The sequence below is a fragment of the Rhipicephalus microplus genome, chromosome X (genome assembly GCF_043290135.1).
Source record: "Rhipicephalus microplus isolate Deutch F79 chromosome X, USDA_Rmic, whole genome shotgun sequence".
Classification (NCBI taxonomy): domain Eukaryota; kingdom Metazoa; phylum Arthropoda; class Arachnida; order Ixodida; family Ixodidae; genus Rhipicephalus; species Rhipicephalus microplus.
The window spans coordinates 380,613,856-380,638,079 of record NC_134710.1 but is presented as its reverse complement, the minus strand read 5'-3'; the positions used below and the strand labels follow the sequence as shown (position 1 = coordinate 380,638,079).

Here is a 24,224-nt window from a genome sequence, read left to right as displayed (position 1 = left end):
ACCTGCTCGTTATTACTGCAGCTAGAAGGCAGCCTAAAGTAATATTTTTTGCAGTGCACAACTTTTTTTCATTTTGTTTAGGAGTGTGCTCACTGTCATTGCAGACCACTGCTTGTACATGGCTTTGTTTTCCATCGCAGGCGTGCAGTGTGGAAACCGATTATAGCTATGAAAAGTATTAAAAAAAAATGCAACCTTCATATTGGGCCCTTCTATAGAAAGGACTCGTGAAAGAGAGACCGGTAATACTCTTTACTACCGTCAAAACCGGAATATTGGTCGAATTAAAAAAAAAAAGGGATGAAAAGTTGACCCTTGTCTTCAACACCGGTCATTGCCAGAGAAAAATCTGAAAGTCTCGCAACAATGGTCAGCTGAAGTCAAAAGCCTCCATTGCCATCGTGAGCATCAGCAGCGGCGCCGTTGGGCAAGGCTAGGCAAGCCCTACAGTGTTCTGGCAACGCCATATATCTTGGGTTACCTTTGTCAGGCTCTTTTCTTTTTTCTATTTCCTTCAGAAATGAGTGGTAGCCGACGTCAGTTTACGATAGAATTTAAAAAAAAGTTATCGAAGTATGCTGAACCGCACGGTAACCTGTTGGCACAAAGGGAATTCGGTGCATCGTAGAAAAGTGTCCAATATTGGAAAAACCAAAAGTAGCGCATCACATCCTGCAGCGACCAAAAAGAAAAAAACTTAGTTTCTTGGTCTGACAGCAGTGCACCCCGAACTGGAAATGCTACTCGCCGAATTCATTCGAGAGCTGCGTGCAAGGCCGCTGCCTGTGATAGCAGAGTGCATCCGGGTCAAAGCTATCGAGATAACTCGCGATTATGGGCTCACAAGGGCGCAATTCAAGGGCTCGCCATAGCGGTTGTGCCGATTTATGAAGCGGGAGGGCTTTGCGCTGAGGCAGCGTACTTCCGTGTTCAAAAAGCTACCCGAAGATTTTGATATGATGGTCGAGTATCAGCGCTTCCTCATCCGGCTTCGTCAACAGCATTGCTGCATGATGGGACACATGGGCAAGTCTGACTACACTCCAATCTGGTACGATATGCCTTGAAACCAGACTGTGACCACTAAAAGATCCTCCAAGCAAGTGAAGCTCTTGACAACAGGCAACGACCATTCGCAATTTACAGTGATGCTCGCGTGCACGTGTCAATGGAAAGAAAAGCTAGCCCCTAATATTATTTTCAAGACAAAAAACAAGAGAAAAGGGGCTACCAAAAGAAGCATTTCCCCGGGATGTTATCGTGAGAGTGAACAAAACAAAGTAGGGTTCACAAATGAGTCCCTTATGCTTGAGTGGATCCAGCTCGTGTGGAATCGGCGACCTGGTGCGCTTTTTCAGCAACCGATCATGTTGGTTCTCGACTCATTTCGATGCCAGCTCACGGCCGATGTAAAGGGAGCTCTGTCCGATGGCCAGGCGGACCTTGTGATCGCTGGGGGACTAACATTAATCTTTCAGCCACTAAACGTAGTGCTCAATAAACCTAGTGTGCGTGAGCTTTACAATGAGTGAATGCTGGGCGACAATCCGAAGATCCCCGCTGACTGCCTACGACATCCACCGCTCGCATCCGTTTGTGGCTGGGTGTCGTAAGCTTGCAAATCTCTCCCGCAAGAGATGACGCTCAAGTGTTTCCGCTAATGCTGCATCAGCGTGGCATTGGATCGATCGGAGGACGATGCACTCTGGGACGTACCGCATTTACTCGATTCTACCGCGCCCTCGATTGTAACGCGCACCCGATTTCCACCGCGAAAAAAAAAAAAAACGTAAGACATCGCTTGCAACGCGCACCCATTTTTTTTGCTGGCCCGCATGATCACACCACTCGAAAAAACGATTCCTTTCGGGATTGTCTTCCATTTAAATATGAGGTACGGGCGAAGCTAGTGCCCATCTGACGTGTAACAGAGCATTGCCGTCACTGTAGTTTTACCGTGGACCGATGTCAGCACGCGAACTTGCTTCGCCCCCTTCTGATCGGCATTCCAGATTTGCCCAAGCAGGTAGCCGTTGTTGCGCCGCAAGTTTAGGACGAACCTCTGAAAACTGTAAAGCTTTTCATCGTACTTCTCCGCAAAAGTTTTCGCATATGCATGTTCCCCTTCGGAGGGAAGAGCCTTTCCTCTTCATATAGTTAATTAGCCAGCACCTGCTCGCTTTAAACTGGCTCCGCATTAGACTTTTTTCTAAGACTAATTGCATAGCCCGCACTTGGAGCAGTTCTGTCGTCACGGGCCGCTGTGCTGCTCGCTCCTCAAGCACATACTCGCGGAGCAGCTCTTCAATTTGCGGCAACCGACCCTGCTGTGGTTCACTGAAGCCTTTGCGTGAAGCTTTGCTGTCGACAATCTTCTGCTTTTGTTTCCGCCGGTCCCGCACGCACGTTTCGGGAACGACCGCGATGCGGCCCGATTTCCGTCCGTTTCTGCACACGCGATGACTTTTCTTTTAAAAGCGGCATCGTGGTGCACTCGAGTTTTTGGAGTCGGCCCTTCCACGTCGTCGATGCTAATGCACTACTAGATGACGAACTCCTCAGCACATGTACGAAGTGCCGCACATGGTAAACACATAGGCAGAAATAGCCGACGCACCATGCCGACGCACGTAGGGGGCGGCCATTTTGGATTTGCGATGGCAATAGATTGACCGTAATTTTTTTGTTCGTACTCGATTCTAATGCGCATGCGATTTATGAACTCGCTTAACCGGAAAAAAGGTGCGCGTTAGATTCGAGTAATTACGGTAACTAGTGAGACAGACATTGTCCTACTCAAGTTGGGACGAGTCTGAGTGACGGCACTTTGTGGCCTTTCGGCGTTTAACTACATAAGAATAATCTTGAAATAAAAAGAAACTTCGCCCCAGTGCAGGTGGTTGTGTCTTGTATTCATCAAGATAAGGGTGTGCCACAAAGTTGGGGTGGGCGGGGTCGACCTATATTCCATTTTTCACGGTAATATTGTCTAGCACATTTGCAAGAGATTGCTTGTAATGTGAATTATTTACTGTAAAAATCTCCTGGTGGTGCTACATTTTTTCGAGAGTTCATTCATCATTGGCAGTTCAGAGTTCAATGACCGTATGCTCATCCAATGGACTTTTTTTTTTTTTTCGTTACCTCAAGGTACATTCGGGAAGCTGGTGGAGTATGCATTGCTGATGAAGTCCAGACTGGATTCGGGCGCGTTGGAGAGTACATGTGGGGCTTCCAGCTTCAGGGTGAAGGTAAGAATTGCTTGTATTCATGTAACTGTAACAATGTGGAGCTTTACATGCAAGATCCACCCCCCTCCCTGATTGACAGTGTTTTTCATTTGTCAGTGCATGCGTACTGCTTAAGCTGCTGATTTTCAGCAGCATTTTCTGCTGCTGAAAAAAATGCTGCTGAATCAGCAGCATTTTCTGCAGCTGATTGATGCCAATCAGCTGCAGAAAATGCTGCTGATTGGCAGTCTGGGCTCATGCGAGCATGAGAGCCAAACGTTGTAATGCAGCATGAAATTTGCAGTCAAATTTGAAAGCCTGCTAAAGATTGCTTGTTCATGATAAGTGATCTCATAAGGTCAGCTTTTTTTGCCTCATAAGCACATGGTCATTGGCTGATTTGAGTGTACTGAATGAATACGCTGTGTAAAAACACAAGGACCAGAAGGCTTCGCGTGCAACATAATAGTGTGAACTATCAAGTGAATTTTATAAACGTGTGGAAAAACTGATCCTACTGTTTAACCCCGGTGATATGACAGCTGCGCCAAACTGTATCAAGAGGCGAATCCTGCTACCGTACTAACTGGAACATTATAGGTCTGATTACAATAGAGGTTGACCCCTCCCTATTCCCCCCCCCCCCCACACCTTGAATCTTCGAAAGTTCTTTTGAAAATCTCAAAGTATTGCGGCGCACCTTACCTTGATACAGTGCAACCTTGTTAAACCTTAACCGCTGAAACAGTAGATTCCGTTTTAAAAGTAGTAAAGTCAAATCCGCCACTGGGCGGCCATTTAATATAATGCATTTTGTATCCGCATTAACCGTACAAGCTTATCGCGTATAAATCGGTTGATAAGTACTTTTTCCAACTTTCGTTGCGCACTCGCTGTGGCATGTCGTCTCCCACTGGGCGTTTCGACAGAACAGCAAGCCCCAGAGATCGAAACACACCTCGCTTGTTTGTGTTGATGATGATGGCAGCTGTGTTGGTGAGGGCCATCTCTTGGCTTTTTCTGCAACGAAAAGCACTCGGCCGGCTAGGTTTCTGGTGTTGTCCACGCGATGGCGTTTTGCACAACCACCCAAACACTGTGTGCGCTTCCTTTGCTTTCTTTGTTGTTTTGGCGCCGTGCATACGTGTTCTCTGTACAGCTCTCGAGTCGTTTTTCACGTGTTGTGTATGTGTGCTTATGTTGCTTCGTACTTGCATCATGCCAAAGCTGGAACAAAAGCATCGAGTGCTGAAAATTAGGACATTGAAAGTGGCAAGAAAAAATTGCCGCTGGCACGCAAAAAGGACCTGCCGTTAAGCACGGTGTGTGGAATTTGGAATTTCAAAAAAGAAGTTGCTCGGTAGTGTTGCTGCAACTACGAAAAGGGGCCGACTGCGCGGTTCGGCGTTTTCAGATGTAGAGGAGGCGCTGGTGAAGTGGTTAAAAGCTGCACGGTCGAAAAATCTGCCTATCAGCGAACCCCGGCTCATGGTGTAGGCCCTGGTTTTTGCTTCTCAGCTCAACCATGACAACTTCGTGTGCAGCAAAAGCTGGCTGGCCATATTTAAGGTGAGGCACGGCATCGCCACGAGAACTGTTTCGGAAGAAGGAGCTGCTGCTGACGCGGATGGCGTGGAGCAGTGGCAAAATGGTCAGCTCAAGAACATCTTGGAAGACAATGCACCTAATGATATCTTTAATATGGATGAATCGGCGCTATTCTTTAAGCTGCTACCTACCGCAGTCATCGGCGCAGCCTTCAGCACTTGCATTAAATGGTACCAACGGTGCCTTCACAGCCAATCTTTTTGGACAGCAGAGCTCAAAATAAAGCAGGTCTCAACACAAAACAAAACGTGTGCCGAATTCGGCAGAACGCAGTACCGCAGACACATATGATAGAATGGCAGTGATAGCAGTACAGCGCCATGACGGCGCGGAATTGCTGGAACAGGAACATGGGATGTTCGCGATGTCGATTAGACTTCCCCTAGTTGAGCAGTGCCTCCAAGATCGGCATTGTTGTAAAGCTGTGAGACAATCCAATCCAAGTAAAGCCTCGCACATAACCAGTTTGCTTTCGTTTTAAATTTGAGACCATACTTTGTACTGTATGGGTACCGGAGGAGATAATGGCTGCCGATTCGGTGTGCACTCCTCGGACATAGTTTGGATTATTGAATGCAGATCTGGCAGCGGTCGGAAATATCTGTTGTTTTTACACATATGCTGTATTCGGCCATCGGTGGTGTCGTGCGGCTGTCTGGATTACACTGAGCATGTCTGAATTATCGATGTCGGATTTATCGGTCGGCGGCTATATTGGATGGGATATGCTAACAGATATTGGTGATAAGAATGACAAAGCCGCCAATCTTTTGCACATGCTTTGGAATTTGAGCGTTTTCACGGTACCACCACAAGCCCCCATAGAGCTAATATACGACATCTGAAGTTTTGTATGCAGTAACTCGTCGAAGTCTAATATTTACTGAAATAACACGAATATTTAGTCTGAAACTGCATTGGCGATGCAAGTCGGAAAATGCAATTGTTTCCCGAAATTCTATAATTGTTTATTTTCATTTGCTTTCATAAGTTTAGTTTCCCTACTTTCTCGGCAAAAAAAAAAAAATTCTCTCAGCCAAAAAAAAATTTCCGCATATTCACGGAGTGAATGATGATGAAGGAGCTTGCTCTAGACCTTAAATCCGGTAAACCCTGAATCCTCTGTACATAAGCTCAATCATCATCGTATAAAGATGGGACACGAGAGTTGTTGTGGTGTGATTGTATATACACGTTGTATACACAACGTTTATTATTTACATATCAATGTGCTATATACAGGTATTTACATACTGATGCAGTATATACATTTTGTTCAAGAGCTTATTTACGGATTGCATAAGCTTGGAGGAATGTTTTCCTTTTAGTATAATGGCTTTGTGATCCGTGAAGTACCAAGCCAGAGGATCTTGAATTACAGGATGTAGTGGAAAGTACTAGAAGGGTCCCGACGGCAAGTCTGCGGTGTTCATAGTGGGTAGCGGTATCAACGCACACCGAGTGATGTCCGGTGAAAGAGAAAGGAAGGGCGCCGAGAGCAAGCGCTATATATAGGTGTGGCCACCTAGTGGTCTCCTACCAAACTAGAGCACGCGCCAAGAGTGTAGCGAGCGTCTCCTCAGTGGCGGCGCGCCATCTAGTGAGCGCTCTTGAAACGAAGAGCATAGCTACGCCTCTATCGGGAGCAATGAGCACTAGCGTACACACCGGCTCAACAACGAGAGACAACCCACCAGAAAAAGGAGCAAGCTCATAAAGGAAATGGAAAATTGCAATTACATTCGAAGTAGGTTAAAATTGCTGTAAAACTGTGCAAGGTGGCTGCTAGAAACTAAATGGAGCTCATTGTCTGGAGTCCCCTGGAAGTTGTGCCCTGGTTGCTTACCATTGCATTCATTTTTCATAAGCAGTTTAACAAAGGCACATGCTCAATTTAACTATGATTTCCAAGCTCCCATGACGGAATGAATGATTTGAAAAAACATATCTTTGCTGCATAGATGAACTTTCGCTTCTACTTTTAAAATGTGTTTTTGTCAAGATACAATTTGGGACAAAGGCTCCATGTTTTGGTATTCTTGATAGCTGGATCAGGTTGAAAGCTTTCTCGCATAGTATACTTTATCATGTGGACAGCACAAGTATCTCCTTTGAAACTTTATATCGCCTGTATAATTATTATGAACCTACAATAAGCAATTAGTATGGTCTGAGCATTCTAAGACTTCACATTAAGACATCTTAATAGACAAGAAAAATTGTGTATGCGCTTTCGGGTTAGTTATTTGCATTCTACAGTTAATGTGAACCATTATCGGCCATCGGACAATAACTTTCTTTAAGAATTCGGGCGTGATCCCTGCACATAATCTGTACCAATATCATTCGAGTCTTATATACAGACAAGATCACTATCGGAACATAAACAACTTATGTAATCTTGCCCAACTTCAAAGAAAAGCTCCATCTTACGGTACCAGACACTTGGAGGACGGGTTAGTACTAACACCGCATTCAAACTACGGAAGACAAATGCTCCACTACACAATACCTACACTACTAAACAGCTATAAATAAATGCAAATTGATCTTCTTATGGCCTCTTTCAAAGATCATAAAAGGATGCATGTGGTTTCTACATATATTATACACATGTGCAATACAGACACGTTTTTGATTTTGTTTGGGAGACGCGAGTCGAAAAGTCGCGGTTTTCCGGAAAATTTTCGCTTTTTTTTTTTCCGGCTGTATTGGCATCCTTGGACTATAATCTATTACTTCTGAAAATATCAAGCTGAAATTCGCACGAGAAATTATCAAAAAATGCTTCCAAGTGGGCAGCGGTGACGCGAGAAATGCGCGAAAGTCGCGAAAAACGGCGAAGTTCGCGTCGTCCTGTCGCGAAAACGACGCGTTGGCCGCCATTTGCAATCGTGCACGCATGCTGCGAAGGCCGTATCCTTCATAATCCACTAGTAGCCAGTCTCGTGCCTTCACGCAGAATAAACAAAAAACGAGAAAAACAACGCGAACGTCACGCATTTTGAATATCGCGGCACACAGCGCGAGCCCGCCATTGGACGGCGGTGCGCTCCACGCTCCTCCCCCTCCCATCTCTCCGGCAAAAGAGCGAAGCCTCGGACGTCGCGATCGAGTTTTTCTACGTTTCTCTGCATTTTTGCGTCATGGCAAGCCCGAAGAAGTGCAGTTCAGATAATCGAAAGTTCAGAACTCGCCACAAGTATCGAGGGAAACGGCGTCGGACGCTTCGCAAAGCGACAGCGAACGACGATGTCGCCCCCGACCAACGCCCCGGCGCTCCGACTTCGGATAGGCCTAACACCGTCACCGAACCCTGCGACAGTCGTTGTGAAATAGCCGCTGCCGTGGAATTCGTCAGTGCATCCCAAAGGAAGATTGGATTCTTCGAGAGTGAACGTAGACCGGTAGATGCTGCTACTGCGAACATGCTGCTTTGCGAAATCGATGCGCTGACGGCACTTGTGGCGGGTGCGCAATGCCCAACCTGCCGCGAACGGAAGCTCGGCGTGCGAGAGGCAGCTGGGAAGCGCAAAGGACTTTCGGCATTCCTCGAACTGTGCTGTCAAAATTCTGATTGCCCTGAATCTGCACTTTCGTTCACGCACACGTCGAGACATACTGCTTCGGCCGGGGACCAAGGAACGAGCGCTCGTTTTGACAGCGGCAGCTCGCGTGACAGCTTTGCTGTAAACGTGAAGGCAGTTCTGGCAGCACGCGCTATAGGCGCAGGCCACGACCAACTTTCACGATTTTGTGCGATTCTCGGTCTTCCGAGCCCGATGCATCACAAGACATTCAACGGCATTTGCAAGAAGCTCCATGGTGCGGCGATGACGGCAGTGAGCAAAAACTTGCACCAGGCACGAAACATCACGAAGGACGCAGTCGGCGGCAGAGATGTGCCAGTCATGTTTGATGGCACCTGGCAGAAAAGAGGTCATAAAAGCCACAATGGAGTGGGCACAGTCGTGTCCCTGGACACGGGGCTCTGCCTCGATTTTCTGCAAGCATGGCAGAAGTTCTTTCGAACTACTGCCATGCTTGCAGTATACACAGGGACCTTGGGGAGGATGAAGAGATATGGCGAGCTTTTCATCTTCCAGTTTGCCAAAAAAACACTGACTGCTCATCCCATGCAATCTAACCTGCGGCAGCTGTCAATATATGGCAGAGGACCTTGTCTTATGAAACTCCACTGCGATTCACCAGCTTCCTAAGTGATGGTGACAGCAAGGCCTACACTGCAGTCTGCGAGGCAAATGTATACTGTGACACCCCCATTGACAAAGAAGAGTGCACGAACCACGTTGCAAAGCGCTTGGGAACTGCCCTACGGAAATTGGCAACGCCACTGCCACGAGGCGAAAAACTGAAAGATGCGACAATAATAAAACTACAAACATATTACAAGATCGCCATCACGAGCAACAAGGACAGTGTCCGAAATATGTACACTGCCATATGGGCATCGTATTTTCATTGCTGCTCCAGTGATGGTGCCAGTAGCCACAACTTTTGCCCCGCGGGACCAAATTTGTGGTGCAAGCACAAGCGTGTGGAAGCACTGGGGGAGCCTGCACCACGCCACACCCCACTGTTGAGGAAGGCTCAAGGACTGGCAATTATGCCTATCTACAAGCGCCTTACAGAGAAGAAACTCCTTATTCGGTGCCTTCATGGCAAGACACAGAATGCAGCCGAATCGCTGAACAGCAAGATATGGCTGCTATGTCCAAAAACAAAGTTCGCCTCCAGAACAACTGTGGAGACAGCCACCGCTCTTGCTGTACTCTGGTACAACAAAGGCCACAGGGGCTTTGAAGAAGTGCTCGAAGGCATTGGAATTCTCCCCTCACAAGATCTGGCCACACATGGTGACCACTGTGACGTCATGCGCATCAGGAAGATGAACCTGAAGCAAACTGCAGAAGCGAGGGCACACCGTCGCAACACAGCGAAGAGAGCTCGTGTTGAGGACACTGACCGCAAGAGCCGTGAAGGACCAAGCTATGGTGCAGGGGACTTCTAGACACTTGCAGTGCATTCAAGGCAAGGTACTTTTCATTGTGCCCCAATTTGATGCAAAAAGAATGATTTCCTAATAAATGCCAACTTTGCGAACTTTCAAACTTGTTTTTCTCATTTTCATTTTTTCTGACAGTTTCACGTTTTTCGGGCAGCCTTTTAGAAACTTATATTCATTGTATAGTAACGAAACTTGGCACATATATTCTTCAACACATGCAGAATGCAAATATCTACTCTAAATTGCAATGCCTACCAGCATTAGTTGTGAAAATGTTAGCTTATTGTTTCAAGGGAGATTGAAAATAATAAGTCATTCAATACAATTTTTTTTTTCTTGGTTCCAATATTTCTGTGACATATCTATATAGATATTTGCACTTTTCAATCTACCAAGAGTCAAATAAGATCGGACACAGTGCTTTTACTGAAAGTTTAGTACATAAAAAAGTGCCCGCAAAAAATGTAACTTTTTGCTATTGTTTATGGCATAACTCAATAATTATAGCAGCTACACAAAAAATGATTGCATATTTGAAATCTGCATGAAAAACTATACTAATAACAAACTTTTCAAGTCTCTATTACTAGAAATAAAAAAAAACTTTCGAGGAGCGTCTCCCCTTAAGAGGAAAGTGTGTGTTGAAATATGTTAAAGCACTAGCATGCCCCTGTATGTATATATGTGTGTGTGTACGGCTTTGTGTTTGTATAAATATGTAAAAGTGCAGGAGTATATATATATATATATATATATATATATATATATATATATATATATATAATTTATACTAATATGTAATATGTTTGTAGTAATATTGCCGCACTGCCAAATACATAGGATTGTAGGCTAGTCAAGCTGTCCGGAGACGGCTTTTTTTCTACAATCCCCCCCCCATCTGTATCTCACAAAGATGGCAAATAAACTTATTATATAAATGGCTCAGAACCATAGAAATTTCATGGCATAAAAAAGTATGTCCAAAAAGAACTATAATTCACATGTTGTCGTGGTGCGAAATGAAAACTATGCGAATTCCTAAAAAACTGATTGCATATTTGAAATCAACATACGAGCCTATGTATACAGCAGAAAATTTTGTTTGCCTAGGCTACAGATTAAAGAAACTATATTTTCGAGTAGCATCTCCCTATAGCCTCTTCAGACCTGAGGAAAAACTAGCCAGGGTAAACTCTAATAAACTCTTTATTGCAACCATTTGAAAGCCCCGAAACACTTTTCGGAAGAAGAAAAAACGAAAACTGTAATTTCAGACGAGAAATCAGCTGTACCCATTTGGGTACAACAGGCCTAACATGAGTGAAAGTCAAGAAAGCAGTTTCTGTTGAGAAGGCAAAGAAACGGGTCACATTTAGTGCATCTAACGCGTGTTTTTCCGCTGCAACCTTGATTGCGGCATCTGATCTGAGACTTTAAGGGCACATGCTCTGGAAAATGCCCGTACTTGTCCAATCGGACCTCACTTGGCGGCATGGAAGTCACCTTGGTACGTTTAGGGAGTGCAGCAGTCTCGCCAATTTCAAGATCCTGCTCTACTTCGTTTACGGCTTCTTGCATTTCGTCGACGTGGGCGCCAATTAGCGTTTCCGCAACTCGGTTCTTAAACACGAATTGATCGAGAATATCTTTTGCTGCAACGTCCATGAGTTTGCAGTCATTCCTGTATTCAATCCAGGCATTTGCAACCGCTAGGTCTAGAAAGTGGGCAAATACCCTAATGGTCCACTTCTTCGTACGTATTTTTGTCCTGTAATAGGACACATATCTGTCCGCAAGATCAACACCGCCCATGTTTTTGTTGTATATTTTGATGCAGTGCAGCTGCGGCACATCTACTTTCTTCCTCTCTTCCTTCGACCATCTTCTGCAAGTGCCTTCTGGAGTGATGCCGCAGGCAGTCGAAAGAATCATAACTGATTTTCGATCCTTCCACTTCGTGAGACAAATTTCTCCATCACTGCGGACAACGCAGCATGATTCGCCTCGTTTCATGTTCTTTTCGTTTGGAAGCTTTGGTGCCGCACCTCCAGTTCTGTTTGCCATAATTGTACCGGTAAGATGTGCATTCCTTCGGAGAAGGTATTCGGCAAGCTTCAAACCTGTAAAAAAAACGGTCTGTGAACACATGAACTGGTTGTTCTTCCGGCACTGTATGCAGAAGACGCTTCACTATTGCCCCGCCAAGACCAAGTTCTTTCGTATCGGCTTCAGGAACAGTTCCTTTACCTGTGTAGATGACGAAATCTAACACAAGTCCATCAGAACTGGACAAAACAAAGTTCTTAAGGCCGACGGGATTTGGTTTACTGGGCACGTATTGTCGGGCAGGACAACGTCCGCTGAATGGAATCATTTGTTCGTCGACAGATACTGCTTTTGGACGCGGTAGCTCGAGGCACGCTTTTCGAAATGACTCGATGATGGGTTCCGCTCTGAACAACTTTTTTTCAGTTTGTGCATCGGTTGTTTGGCTGAGGTCCACGAAGTGCAGCATACCACGTAACTCGAAGAATCGGTCGCGTGTCATGGTTTCTGTGACAAGAGGCACAGCCGATATGCGGGACCAGTAGAGTCTTGTTCTTGGGAGTCCGAGAAGGCCCATTAGCATGTGTATTCCGGCAAGTTTTTTCATTTCTGCCGGCGACGTTCGCACTGACCTGTGGTCACGCATCTGAACAGAATAGAGATTTGTTTGTTCTGCGTAGAGCTTCCAAAAGGGTTCCGGAAAATACTTCGCAAAGTAGGCAAACGGAGACATAGAAAACCTTGAGTGGACTTGGCACGGCGCAGAGTCCGAAGTGCACCTGAGAGGGAAGCTGCAATAAAAAGTACCAGTCACAAGGTAAACTCAATAGGCTGCAGTCAAATAATGCTGTTATCTTCAAAACAAATAACTGAAACGGAGCACGCACTCTGCCGCTTTCCAAATGGGGCCACGACCTTGAACATTGTGGCTAGCTGGCGTGTCATCTTTAACTTCATCATCATCGTCACTGCTGCTACCTGAGCATTCACTGCTGCTGCGTGGCTCATCCAGAACGTCGTCATCATCAGACAAGTCAATGTCGCTCTGAAAGAGTAGCTCTTGAATCTCCTCATCGCTGAGTAACTTGCCTGTAACAATCAACAGAGTCAAATTTATTTTCAACGTAACGACCTGAAGCACCGAATTGGGTACAGTTGTAAATAAGTTGCGCTATCTCTAAGGCAAGACGTAGGAACAGGCTGAAACTTTCCATGCTCCTTCTCTAATATATCCTGAACGTTAATATACAATATTTAAGAACACATATGTAGTATTTAATGAATGAAAAAAAGTTAAACTCACCTGGTCGCTTGCGCGCGCTTTCTTTCCGTGACGCCGCCATGCTCGTCTGTATTGCGAGAGCATACATGAACCTGCGACGACATCTCGTGGGGATTTTGTTAACTGATGCTTCCGCGTCCAGAAGAACCCATTTTCGCCTAGCGGTCTTCGACTATAGGAGCATAGCGCGCGTTTTTCAAATGTACCCATGTGGGTACTCACGGACTGAAGAGGTTAATGGCAGTGCTTTGCAGCTGTACAGGGAAGCTGCTTTTGAGGCAATGCGCCGGGACTGGTCAAGCTTTCCGTGAAACTTTGTGAAGACATGGAATCGTTGCAGTGCTGGTTATGCACGAGAAAATTTGCTTTATGTTGGAAGTAACCGTGTCAGTCTCCCTATTGTCTTGTTTGTCCCGCCGTAACTGAAGCACTAGTTTCGGTTTCAGTATTAAGTCGACCTGCCAACTAGCCTTCATACTTGCTTAAACTGGGTCGACCTGCAATTTTGTAAGTGTGGTATGTCACACCTACTCTCCCACGTCTAGATTTTTCTGTTTCCGATTTAAGTACAGTTACTTGTAAAAGCTCGTTAATTCGGATTTCACGGGACCGGAAAAAACTGTCGGAATTAACCGAATGCCGAATTAACGAATGAACAGGGAAAACAACATTTAAAATCAAGCTGCAGAAGCATACCTTTATTTGTTGAAGTATTTTGTAATTGTCTGCGTTTTCGCGCAGATTCCGGCTGACATCACAATTTTTCTTAACTGTTCCAAATGGCCAACAGCGCGCAAGCTGTCGGGAGTGTTCAGGCAAGCGTCCTCTAATATTCAGGCAAGCGTCCTCTAACAGCGCCTTTGAGACTTCCCGTGAGGTGCGATGAGGTCACGGCTGTATCTCCTCGCATGATTCTTTGTCGGAATCGTGGTCTTCATGGGCGCCCGTGACATCATTAATAATCTCTTGATCGGTCAGGAGACCACTCGGGGCGACACCATGATCAATCGCGATGTAGTCCTGAAAAGTCACATCTGTGGGAAGGACAGCATCGAAAGTCGGGCAGTCATCGTCGGTGGACTCGGCTGACACCTCCTCGATGCCATCGTTAGCTACTGCTGCATGCTCGGGCCTCACAAGACCGCTGTGCCGAAAACAGTTGGCGATGACTTGCGGCGGAGTGTTTTCCCACACGTGGGTGATGATGTGCACTGCGCCGAGTAAGTCCACTTGATACAGCTTTCCAGCTTCTAAACATAGGATCATTCACTCTAGCAGGTGCTTGCGGTACTTCGACTTCACGTAGTGAATGATACCCTGGTCCATCGGCTGAAGAGCAGACGTAGTGTTGGGCGGCAAAAAAACTACTTTGATGCTCTTCAGTTCGACTGTACAGTTATGGGCACTGCAGTTGTCAACAACCATAATTATCTTGCGGTCCTTCGACGTGAAGTGCCGGTCCAACTGAGGCAGCCAGCCGCGAAAAATATCCGATGTCATCCATGCATTCCTGTTCGCTGTGTACTCGACAGGAAGGCTTTTGACGTTCTTAAAACAACGTGGCTTAAGCGCCTTCCCGACGACAAGTAGTGGCAAGCGCTCCATGCCAGTCATATTGGCAGCAAGAAGCACAGTTATCCTTTGCTTGCACTTCTTGCCACCAATGCACGCGTCCCCTTTGAATGTCACCGTCTTGTCGGGCAGAGCTCTGAAAAATAGAGCAGTTTCATCTGCACCGGACACGTCACGTGGTTCATATGCGGCGATGTGCTCTAGCAGTTTCACATTTCTCCACTCAATGGTCACGTTTTCGTCAACACTGGCCTTTTCGCCGCACACACTCCTGAAGACAAGTTCGTGTCTCTCTCGAAACCTCGCAAACCATTTTTCTGACGCTTTGAATGATTCAATGTTCATCATTGCAGCGTACTTCTCACCTTGCGCCATGATGAGAGGTCCGCTCAAAGGCAGATGCGCGTTGCGACAGTCGGTAATCCACCGGAGCAAAGCTTCTTCGAGCTGGGGATGAGCTGCGGTTCGCAACCGCTTTCTAGAGGCATAAAACTTCTTGCTTTCGAAGGCTTGTCGAATCTGTTGTTCATTCTTCACGTACGTTCCCAATGTGCTCCTCTTCACGTTGTACTTGGTCATAACCTGCTGTCGCGATTCGCCATTCTTCAGTGCTTCCAAAATTTTCACTTTAGTCGCCAAGTTCTTCGCGTCGTAGTTCTGCCGCTTTTTCGGCGTTGCCATCACTGTAGCGCACGATGGTGGTGGCATGCAAATACGGTCACAATGGAAGAAAAAGAGAACTCCGCAAGAAGAGATGGTTCCGACACAACACAAGGGAAAATGGCGTCGGAGGCGCTGAGTGGAGAAGACAGAAGACGCCGACGTTCGGTGACGCTGCGATCGCCCCCACTAGTTGATGATGATGGCGATGCCACTCGGGTTTCGGTTTCACTCCAGTGGTGCCAGCGCTGCTTTATCACACTTTGCTGACAAATGCTGACAGCAGCAGCCGTCAGCATTTGTCCGAATTAAGCGGTGCGGAGCCGAATTCCGACGAAATAACGAAGGTTTGGTCAAATAGATTAACATGCACTTTGGCCGGGACCAATAGAGCCGTCCGAATTATCCGAATTTCCGAATTAACGGGTGTCGAATTAACGAGCTTATACTGTATTGTAGCTGCCGCAAGGATGGCGGGGTGGGGGGATCTGCACGGGTTATACTGTATAGTGCCGGAGTTGCACACAACGTAGAATTGCAGCAGCGTGCTCAGGATCTCGTTGAAAGTGAGCCACACATTCAAAGAACAATGGAAAAGAATGTGCTCAAGATTCGGACGCGTGCTTCTATGTATGGACATAGGTTCTTGCCCCCTTTTTTTTATGTTACTCTATGTAACTCTATGTAACTATCCTCTATGTAACTATCGCTGTGCTCACAGAGACGAAAGGAGAGAGGAAGAACCTATAGCACAAGACTAATTCTTGTAATTCTGTTTGTACGTGGCTCACTTTAAAAATTTTTCTGATGGTCACTTTGTTCAGTGGTAAAATCTCACAGTGAAGCCATTCGATTATTACTTATAAGTTTTGCAGGGACCCTCTAAGGTGAATAACCAGCCGAAATATGCAATGTACGCAGTAGGACAACACTATTTGCAGTCTGTAACAAAAGTGGCTCACTGAATAGGCTGTACTCTTTATTTTTTTTTTTATGAAGCTGCACTTCATTTCAACTTTAAAATTGCAAAAGCCCTGCCATATTGGTAATGCACTTGAGTTTACTGCAGAATGCCCACATTTTTTTTATTGCGATAGTGACTATATGGACACTCTCGACTGGATTTCGCCATCGGCGTGGGCGTGGGCGTCAACATCAATATCATGCACCGTATACGTATCCTTATATATGAAACTGCGGTGCGCAGAATCCAACATGGAACCTCCGCATTGTGAATTTGAAGCGTTAACCACCGAGTCACCGAGAGGTACCTCCTTCAACGTTCAAACGGCAAGCTTTTCGTATCTACCACTTACCGCTGTTAGCGGGCATCACGGGGGGGGGGGGGGGGGACTATCGCGTTTTCAGCATTATCGGCAAGATGGCGCAGTGCTTTCATCTCTTGAGCGCACTTTGGCCCGCGTAGAGAGTAAGGGGTTGTATGCTCGATCGTGTGCCCTTGTCTTGCAGTGGGCATAATTGTAGTACACGTCCTGGCTAGCCTTGTGGTTTTGTTGGAACGATTCTGTTCTAGTTACCGTGTGCACCAAGGTCATTGCACTCGTTGCACAGCCTTTGTTTGCAAACAAGGCGCGCTCTTCAGACATAGCGAAGTAACAACTGAGATGCTTATTCGCGTTCATCTCTACCTGTGAGTGCGTTTCGTGTGTCATTTGTACGTGAAAAACGTGGGGCACGTTTCGATCTACTCGTCATTCTGCGCGTGACCTTCCCATTTGTTACTATCGCATTCATTGCTTCGCCTTTGCGGCAATGCAGCGACTTTTCTTTTTTTAGTTTCATTTTGAACAATAGTATGTCGTCACATTTCGTTCTGTCTTGTGAGGCACTACTATAATTATATTTATATATATATAATATATATGTATATAGCAACTGTGTTTTTTCTCGGTGAAAGCAGATTGACTAAATGAGACATTAACAAAAGTGTTGTGCCACACTTGAACAGTTTCGAACCCTTCAATAACTTTTTATAATTTTCTTTTGCAGACATCTGCCCAGACATTGTAACCCTTGGCAAGCCTATTGGAAATGGCCATCCGATTGCCATGGTGGTGACCACGAAAGAAGTCGCAAGCAGATTTGAAGCCCAGGGTGCTGAGTACTTCAACACAGTGAGTTTATCTGAGGCTTCTTGCATGGAATTCTTGTTTTGCTTATGATATCAGCGTAGCGAAATTGGGAGCCTTCATTGAGACTTCAAAGGGGCACTGCAATGTTTTTTTGGTACGCCTTGTGTAAGGCTGGAGTGCATGCACGGTTGAATGCGAACACGGATGCAAAAAGCGGAATTAGTGTATAGGAACTAAAGTTATTAGTCTTCGAATTTCAAAACCCCAGTCGACGATCGGAGGAAAACATTACCTTTCACATTTTATTGTGCCACCACGTCTGTGGTTTCATTGAGTCTGCACGTGGCACTTGCAGAAACTTAACAGGAAGTCTCTCCTCATGGTGGCCAATGACCAGTGCACTTACTATAAGCTTCTAATTGTTATCAAGGTTGCATTTTTAAAAATGGAAATGATTTTACATCTCTGACAGTATATAGCAGTGATGGAAGTGCTGCTCCAATTGCTCCAAAAGATATGCTGCTCGATGCTGCTCCAAAGTGCAATATTTGCTAGCTACTGCTCCAAGCCTGCTCTGAAAATTTGTTGGAAAACTAAAAAGAATGAAGTTGAATCATGGGACCATCCCGTGAGCCTAAGCAAAACCAAAAGCAAACCGTTACTAGTATGCTACTCAGTGGCGTAAATCCAGAAAAATCTCAAGGGGTGACAGATATCGGGCCATGGTGTCCAATTCATCTTATTAATTTGGGTTGTGTTTTTATTTATATGGGAGATAAGTCATGCTTTCAAATTAAATTTAGAAAAAAGAGCATGGGGTCTGAGCTCGAACAATTGCATTGTTTTATTCAGTCTTTTTTTTTTTTCACCTTGTTTAGATTTCCATAGTTCGCACAGCTGAGGGGCATTTAACACAGGTAATAAAAAGCCTTTTAAAAAGTTGATTGTGGTATACTTAAATGTTAACTCGGTTATGTCACGTGCTGATTCTAAATCTCAATTGTGACTCTTGCAAGAGGTGCGCTCCGCAGACTTAACACCATTAAAGTCCGGACTTTCTTGACCCTCCTCCCCCATGATTTATGCCAACTATACTCCTTGTACTAGCTGCATACCAGGGTAAGGCATGTTTAATAATAAATGTAAGTATGTATTAGGTGCTCAAGTGATGTTTTAGACTGCAGGAGTCGTTGGGAACATGCATCTGTTCTGAAAACACCAAAAGCAACCCTAAGCTGTAGCATCTTTTTCTGCTCCGAAGACACTTAAGGCTACTCCAAAGCACCATTTTTTTCTGCTCCAGAATCTGCTCTGAAAAGCAAAATGTCGCTTCCATCACTGATATAGTCAAACCTCTTTATTATGTACCCGCTTGATGTATAAAGGTAGAAAAGTCACGTGTGGGGACACATCTTTGCCATGGCGGCCATCTTGTTTTTGTTAGTGTTTTTTTTTTTATTTATGGAAAAAATTTAAACTGTCCAAAAGTCAATTAAAAAAAATTTTCCTTCCCAGCTCTTGTGACTGCATTGTTCTTTCGAGTCTCTTCTGACACTAATCGAGCGGCAGTGGTGATTTCAATAGTTTCGCACAGCTTAAGGGTAGTGAACACTGGTACAGGCCACAAAAAAAAATAAAGGAATCGAAAAAAAAAGTTGGATTCACTATATTTCACTATCAACCTATTTGGACGTACGATCTTTGAAAGAGAAATCTCAAGGGGGAACACTTGCAAGGATGACCACCCAGCTTGAGCACAAGAGGGGCCAGGACCTCCCATGAACACCATCAATATTGCTGGTCCTCTAGTAAGAAGTGGGTAAAGAAGCAATCTTCAAGCACGTCGCTAATCTGTCGAGAAGAGTTGGCTTTCTGCTACCGTTATAGTCTTATGCAGATCAAAGCCACCATGCTTCTGTAAGATAGAGAAATCGAAACATGCTGCGAATGCAGGTGCTCCCTTCAACAGTGGATGCGTCTGTCCATAGTGGATGCTGTAGTTGTACTGTGTTAAATCTAGGCCAATAATTACTAGGCCTTTCTTCACACATAAGTGTGAAGAAAGTATGATGTGGACAAAAAGACGACTCGCCTCCGTCAGGCGCCAGACCTGCAACTTTTGGATAACGTGCCCGATGCTCGGCCAACTGAGCTATGGCGGTGATCGTCCTCTCGTCCACATTATGTACGACCGGGTGATCGTCAGATTATGGCCACATTTAGGACTTTTACCCTTGGCATGTCCATATAATGTGGCATGCATCTGCTTGCATTACTGGAGCGGTCAATTTTACAGTCTGAACACTCTCATCTCCTGCAAGCCATCCTTCGCTACAGCGACACAATCGGTTACAGTGGCTGGATGCATGATAACACTTTCCACAAGAAAGTATATTTCATTTTATACCCAATAACGGCACACATTTAATACACATAAATGCATGTGTGCCGTAAAGGCAAGTCTGTGCTGCAATTTAAAAAAAAAAAAGGATGAGAGGCAGATTGCTGCCATGGTTCAAACAGTAAAGCGGGCGTATATCCGAGGGTTCCCATTTCGGTTCCTGCTGCCGGAATGTTCTCTTCTTGTACGCTTTACTTTCTTAATTTTTATCATAATACAGTACACATAAAGTAGTACATCTGACTTATTCTCTTTCTTAAAACAGTGCAATTAACATTGTCTATACATTTCTTAAAGCTGTGCAGTTAACATTGTCTATATACGGAAGTAGCCAATTAGTTGGCAAAACAGGTGCGCGCAACTCGTCATTTGACAGGAAACGTTGAAAGTGGGAGTGTGACCAGTCGAAATCGGCAGAACTCCACCATTACAGACACTCTGAAGCCAATGATGTCAATATTGAGAGAAACAGAAAGAAGCTAGGAGAGAGTAAACGCATGAAAAGGAGAGTCATCCATAGCTCTAAGCCGGCCTAAGCTCGCAAGGTTAGAAGTCGAAACTGTGCTGAGTGTTTTTTTTTTTTTTTTTTTTAAAGGAAGCATAGACTTTCAAACAGTCGAGAAAAGGCAAAGCAAGCTAAGAGTCGGGTGAACTTGGAAGTTGATATGCAGTCGCGTGGTATTCTACAGTGCTAACAAAGGGCAACAGAACCCCCTACTTAGATTGCGCAGCAGCCTAGCATGCTATGACAAAATTCAGTTTAAATGCAGATGCCGCACCACTCCCAACTGTATATTTACTTAAAACAAGTGATGATGAAGGAATCGTAAAAAAAAAAAAAAAAAAAAAAAAAGGTCTGCGGTGCGGTCTCACTGGCACCAGCTGCCGGTAATGCCCTTCCTCACCAGAGTAGGCTTGGCCATCCTGGTGCAGTATCTGGCCACAACCTCCCATAAATACAGCAATACATATATACAGACCTGGGACGTAGCGGAGGGTGCTAACAATCTGTGGGTCAGGACAGGGCCCCCATTGGAATCTGAACTTGGCTACCTTCAACGCTAGAACACTATCTAGTGAAGCTAGTCTAGTTGTGCTAATCGAGAAATCGGGTGTTAAATAGGATGTAATAAGGCTCAGGGGAAGTTAGAACATGTGAGGCTCATACAGTGCTGGACATGTGAGGCTCATGCTAATCCACGTCCTATGCTACCGTGGATTAATTGACAGAAAAGAACTAGAGATGGGGTTTCTTATACACAAGAATATAGCTGGCAACATAGAGAATACTCTAACATGAGTGAGAGGGTCGCAAGTATCATAATTACGTTTAACAAAAGGCACAATATGGTCTTAAAGGCCTACGCACCTACATTGAGCCGTGATGATCATTTGGTTGAACGCTCCTATTAAGACGTAGAGTCGGCCATTAATAAAGACACAGTATACTATGATGGGCGGCTTTAATGACAAAGTAGGCAAGAAACAAGCCGGAGACCATGCAGTGGGGGAACATGGCATTGGTCTAGAAATGCCAGAGGAGAGTTACCAGTAGAGTTCGCAGAACGCAATAATTTACAAATCTTAAATACTTTCTTTAGAAAATCGGCTAACTAAGTGGACGTGGCGAAGTTCTTGTGGCGAAAGTAAAAACTAAATAGACTTCATTCTGTGTGCGCACCCAGGCATTGTACAGGATGTAGAAGTAGTCGGCAAGATCCAATGCAGTGACCGTAGAATGAAAAGAGCTCGTATTCACCTAAATTTTAAAAAGCGGGTGCAAAAACCAATACGCAAGAAACCAATTATTGAACTAATGGTGAGAGGAAAAGTACTAGAATTCAAGTTTCACTTCAGAATAGATTCGAGACACTAAATGAGGCATCTGACGTTGGTGTTGACACAATGATCCTAATAGTATCGTCAAGTGTGCAATGAAAGTCAAAGATACAGTCAGTAGACAGGACGCTGGCAAACTATCTAAGGAGACGAAGATCTTATTTATAGATGACAAACCATGAAAGCATCAAATGCAACCAACAAAATAGAGCTCGTGGAGCTTTCGAAGTTAATCAATAGGTGTGAAGTAGCCGATGTCAGGAGGTATAACATGGAGGGAATTCAGCAGGCTGTAAAAAGCAGCAGAAGCCTAAAAGCTGCAAAGGCAAACAAGTGCATAGGCGAAAATCGGATTTATGCTGTAAAGAACAAGGAATTCGGTGTCATAACCAATGTGAATAGGATAGTCGAGGTGGGGGAGGAGTTCTACAGAGAAGCCAAAACAGCCAGGATAATGTTGTGAAGAACAATAATAGTCCAGAGGAATTTGACATCCTACCAGTAACAGCAGGGAAGTAAGGAAAGTCCTAAAAGGAATTCAAAGAGGCAAAGCCGCTGGCGAGGATAACAACGGACCTCCTTAAATATGGTGGAGAAACTGTGTTAGAAAAACTGGCCACCTTATATACGAATTGTCTTTTGACGGGAAGGGTACCAGGATCTTGGAAGAATGCCAGCATCATCTTAATCCATAAGAAAGGAGATGTCAAGGACTTGAAAAATTACAGGCCAATCAGCTTACTGTCCATTCTCTACAAACTATATACAAAAGTAATAGCTAACACAATTAAGGTGACATTAAAGTTCACTCAGCCAAAGGACGAAGCAGGATTTTGTACAGGCTATCCACAATGAACCATATTCATACTATCAATTCAATAATGGAGAAATTTGCAGAATACAACCAACCCTTATACATAGCCTTCATAGATTGCAAGAAGGCGTTTTACTAAGTCGAGACATTAGCAGTAATGCAGGCACTGCAAAATCGGGGCACTGAAGAACCTGTCATAAACATACTGGAAGAAATCTATAGTGAATGCACAGCCACCATAGTTCTTCATAAAGAAAGTGACAGAATTCCAATATAAAAGGGTGTAAGGCAGAATGACACAATCTCTGCAATGCTATTCACCGCATGTACAGGAGGTTTTCAGGACTCTAGATTGAGAAGAGTATGAGTTAAACGAGAGTATCTCGGTAACCTGTGATTCGCTGGGTAACTTAAGGGATGAATTACAGCTCATGATTACAGAACTGGACTCGGAAAGCAGGAAAGTAGGCTTGAAAATCAGTATGCGCAAAACTAATGTGCAACAGTCTTGGCAGGAAACGGCTTTTTCCGTTGCGTAGAGAGGCACTGTAAGTTGTAAAGGAATATGGCTACTTGGGACAGGTAGCAAGCGAAGGGACGAACCATGTGAGGGAATTGACTTGAAGAATAAGGAAGGGGTAGGTCACGTTTAGCAAGCATTCTGCAATCGTGAATGGTAATCTACCACTAATCCTCAAGAGGAAGGTATATAAGAGCTGCATTTTAGCAGTACTTGCCTACAGAGCAGAAACCGGGAGGCTTGCAAGGAGGGTTTAGCTTAAATTGAGGTCGACGCAGCGAGTGATGGAAAGGAACGTTAAGAGACGAGAACAGGGCAGAGTGGGTCAGCGAACAAACTGGGGTTAAGGGGGGACATGCCTTTCTAACGAGCTTTGTTTCTTGTTGGATTTTGATGAAAATTGGCACAAACACTAAAAATGGCCTCACAGTGCTTTCATAAAAATTTCGAGGTGATAACAGAAAAACGTAATGAGATACAAGTTATTTCTTCATTGATCTTCGTGGAGGGGCTGGCAGATTTATAAAATGACGAGAATAGTTGGTAATTACTGAACGCACAGCCAAATGTATGCTGAAGGGGGCTGTGTATTCAAAATAATTTTTTTGCAACACTAAATTTTGTAGTTAACATTTTTCCAGCTACACTGTAATGAGCACACTTGCACTACAAACAAGAAACCCTACGAAAAATTCTTTACAGATTAAAATAAAAAACAAAGATCGCAGCCCCCTGAAGCACAGTTCAGGGAGCGTTACAAAACAAACTGAATCAAAATCTGTGCAGTGGTTGCAGAGTTATCTGCTCCACGAGCTGAGTATAATGCCAAAAAAACAGTATTGAGAAAACCGCATTTGAAGTTTCACCTTCTCTTCACGTCTCTAAAACGCCTAAAAATTTTGATCTTGGGTTTGTCTTGCGATATTTAACTTCTGGCCTCTGCCCAGTGTGCCTTTGTTGCCTATATTTTTTTCATAACCATTTTTTATCTACAAAGAACAAGTATGGATTTCAAACCAAACTCTCTGTTTTAAGGAGTGGTGTGATATTAGGCATGACAAAATAGATTGTTATTGAATAAGTCCATATACTGAAATGATTGGACTTTTTTTGTGTTCATGCTTGGACTT

The 24,224-nt window shown here is 44.7% G+C and overlaps 1 protein-coding gene across 1 annotated transcript in view; it reads left to right on the top strand.

Moving 5' to 3' along the window:
• The window catches only part of LOC119161932 (5-phosphohydroxy-L-lysine phospho-lyase), a 68,863-nt gene that overhangs the window by 20,621 nt on the left and 24,018 nt on the right, over window positions 1-24,224 (top strand). The window contains exons 7-8 of the mRNA XM_075880045.1: window positions 3,151-3,251; window positions 17,438-17,562. Of these exons, the coding sequence (XP_075736160.1) occupies window positions 3,151-3,251; window positions 17,438-17,562 (226 nt within the window). The remainder of the gene's footprint in view (window positions 1-3,150; window positions 3,252-17,437; window positions 17,563-24,224) is intronic.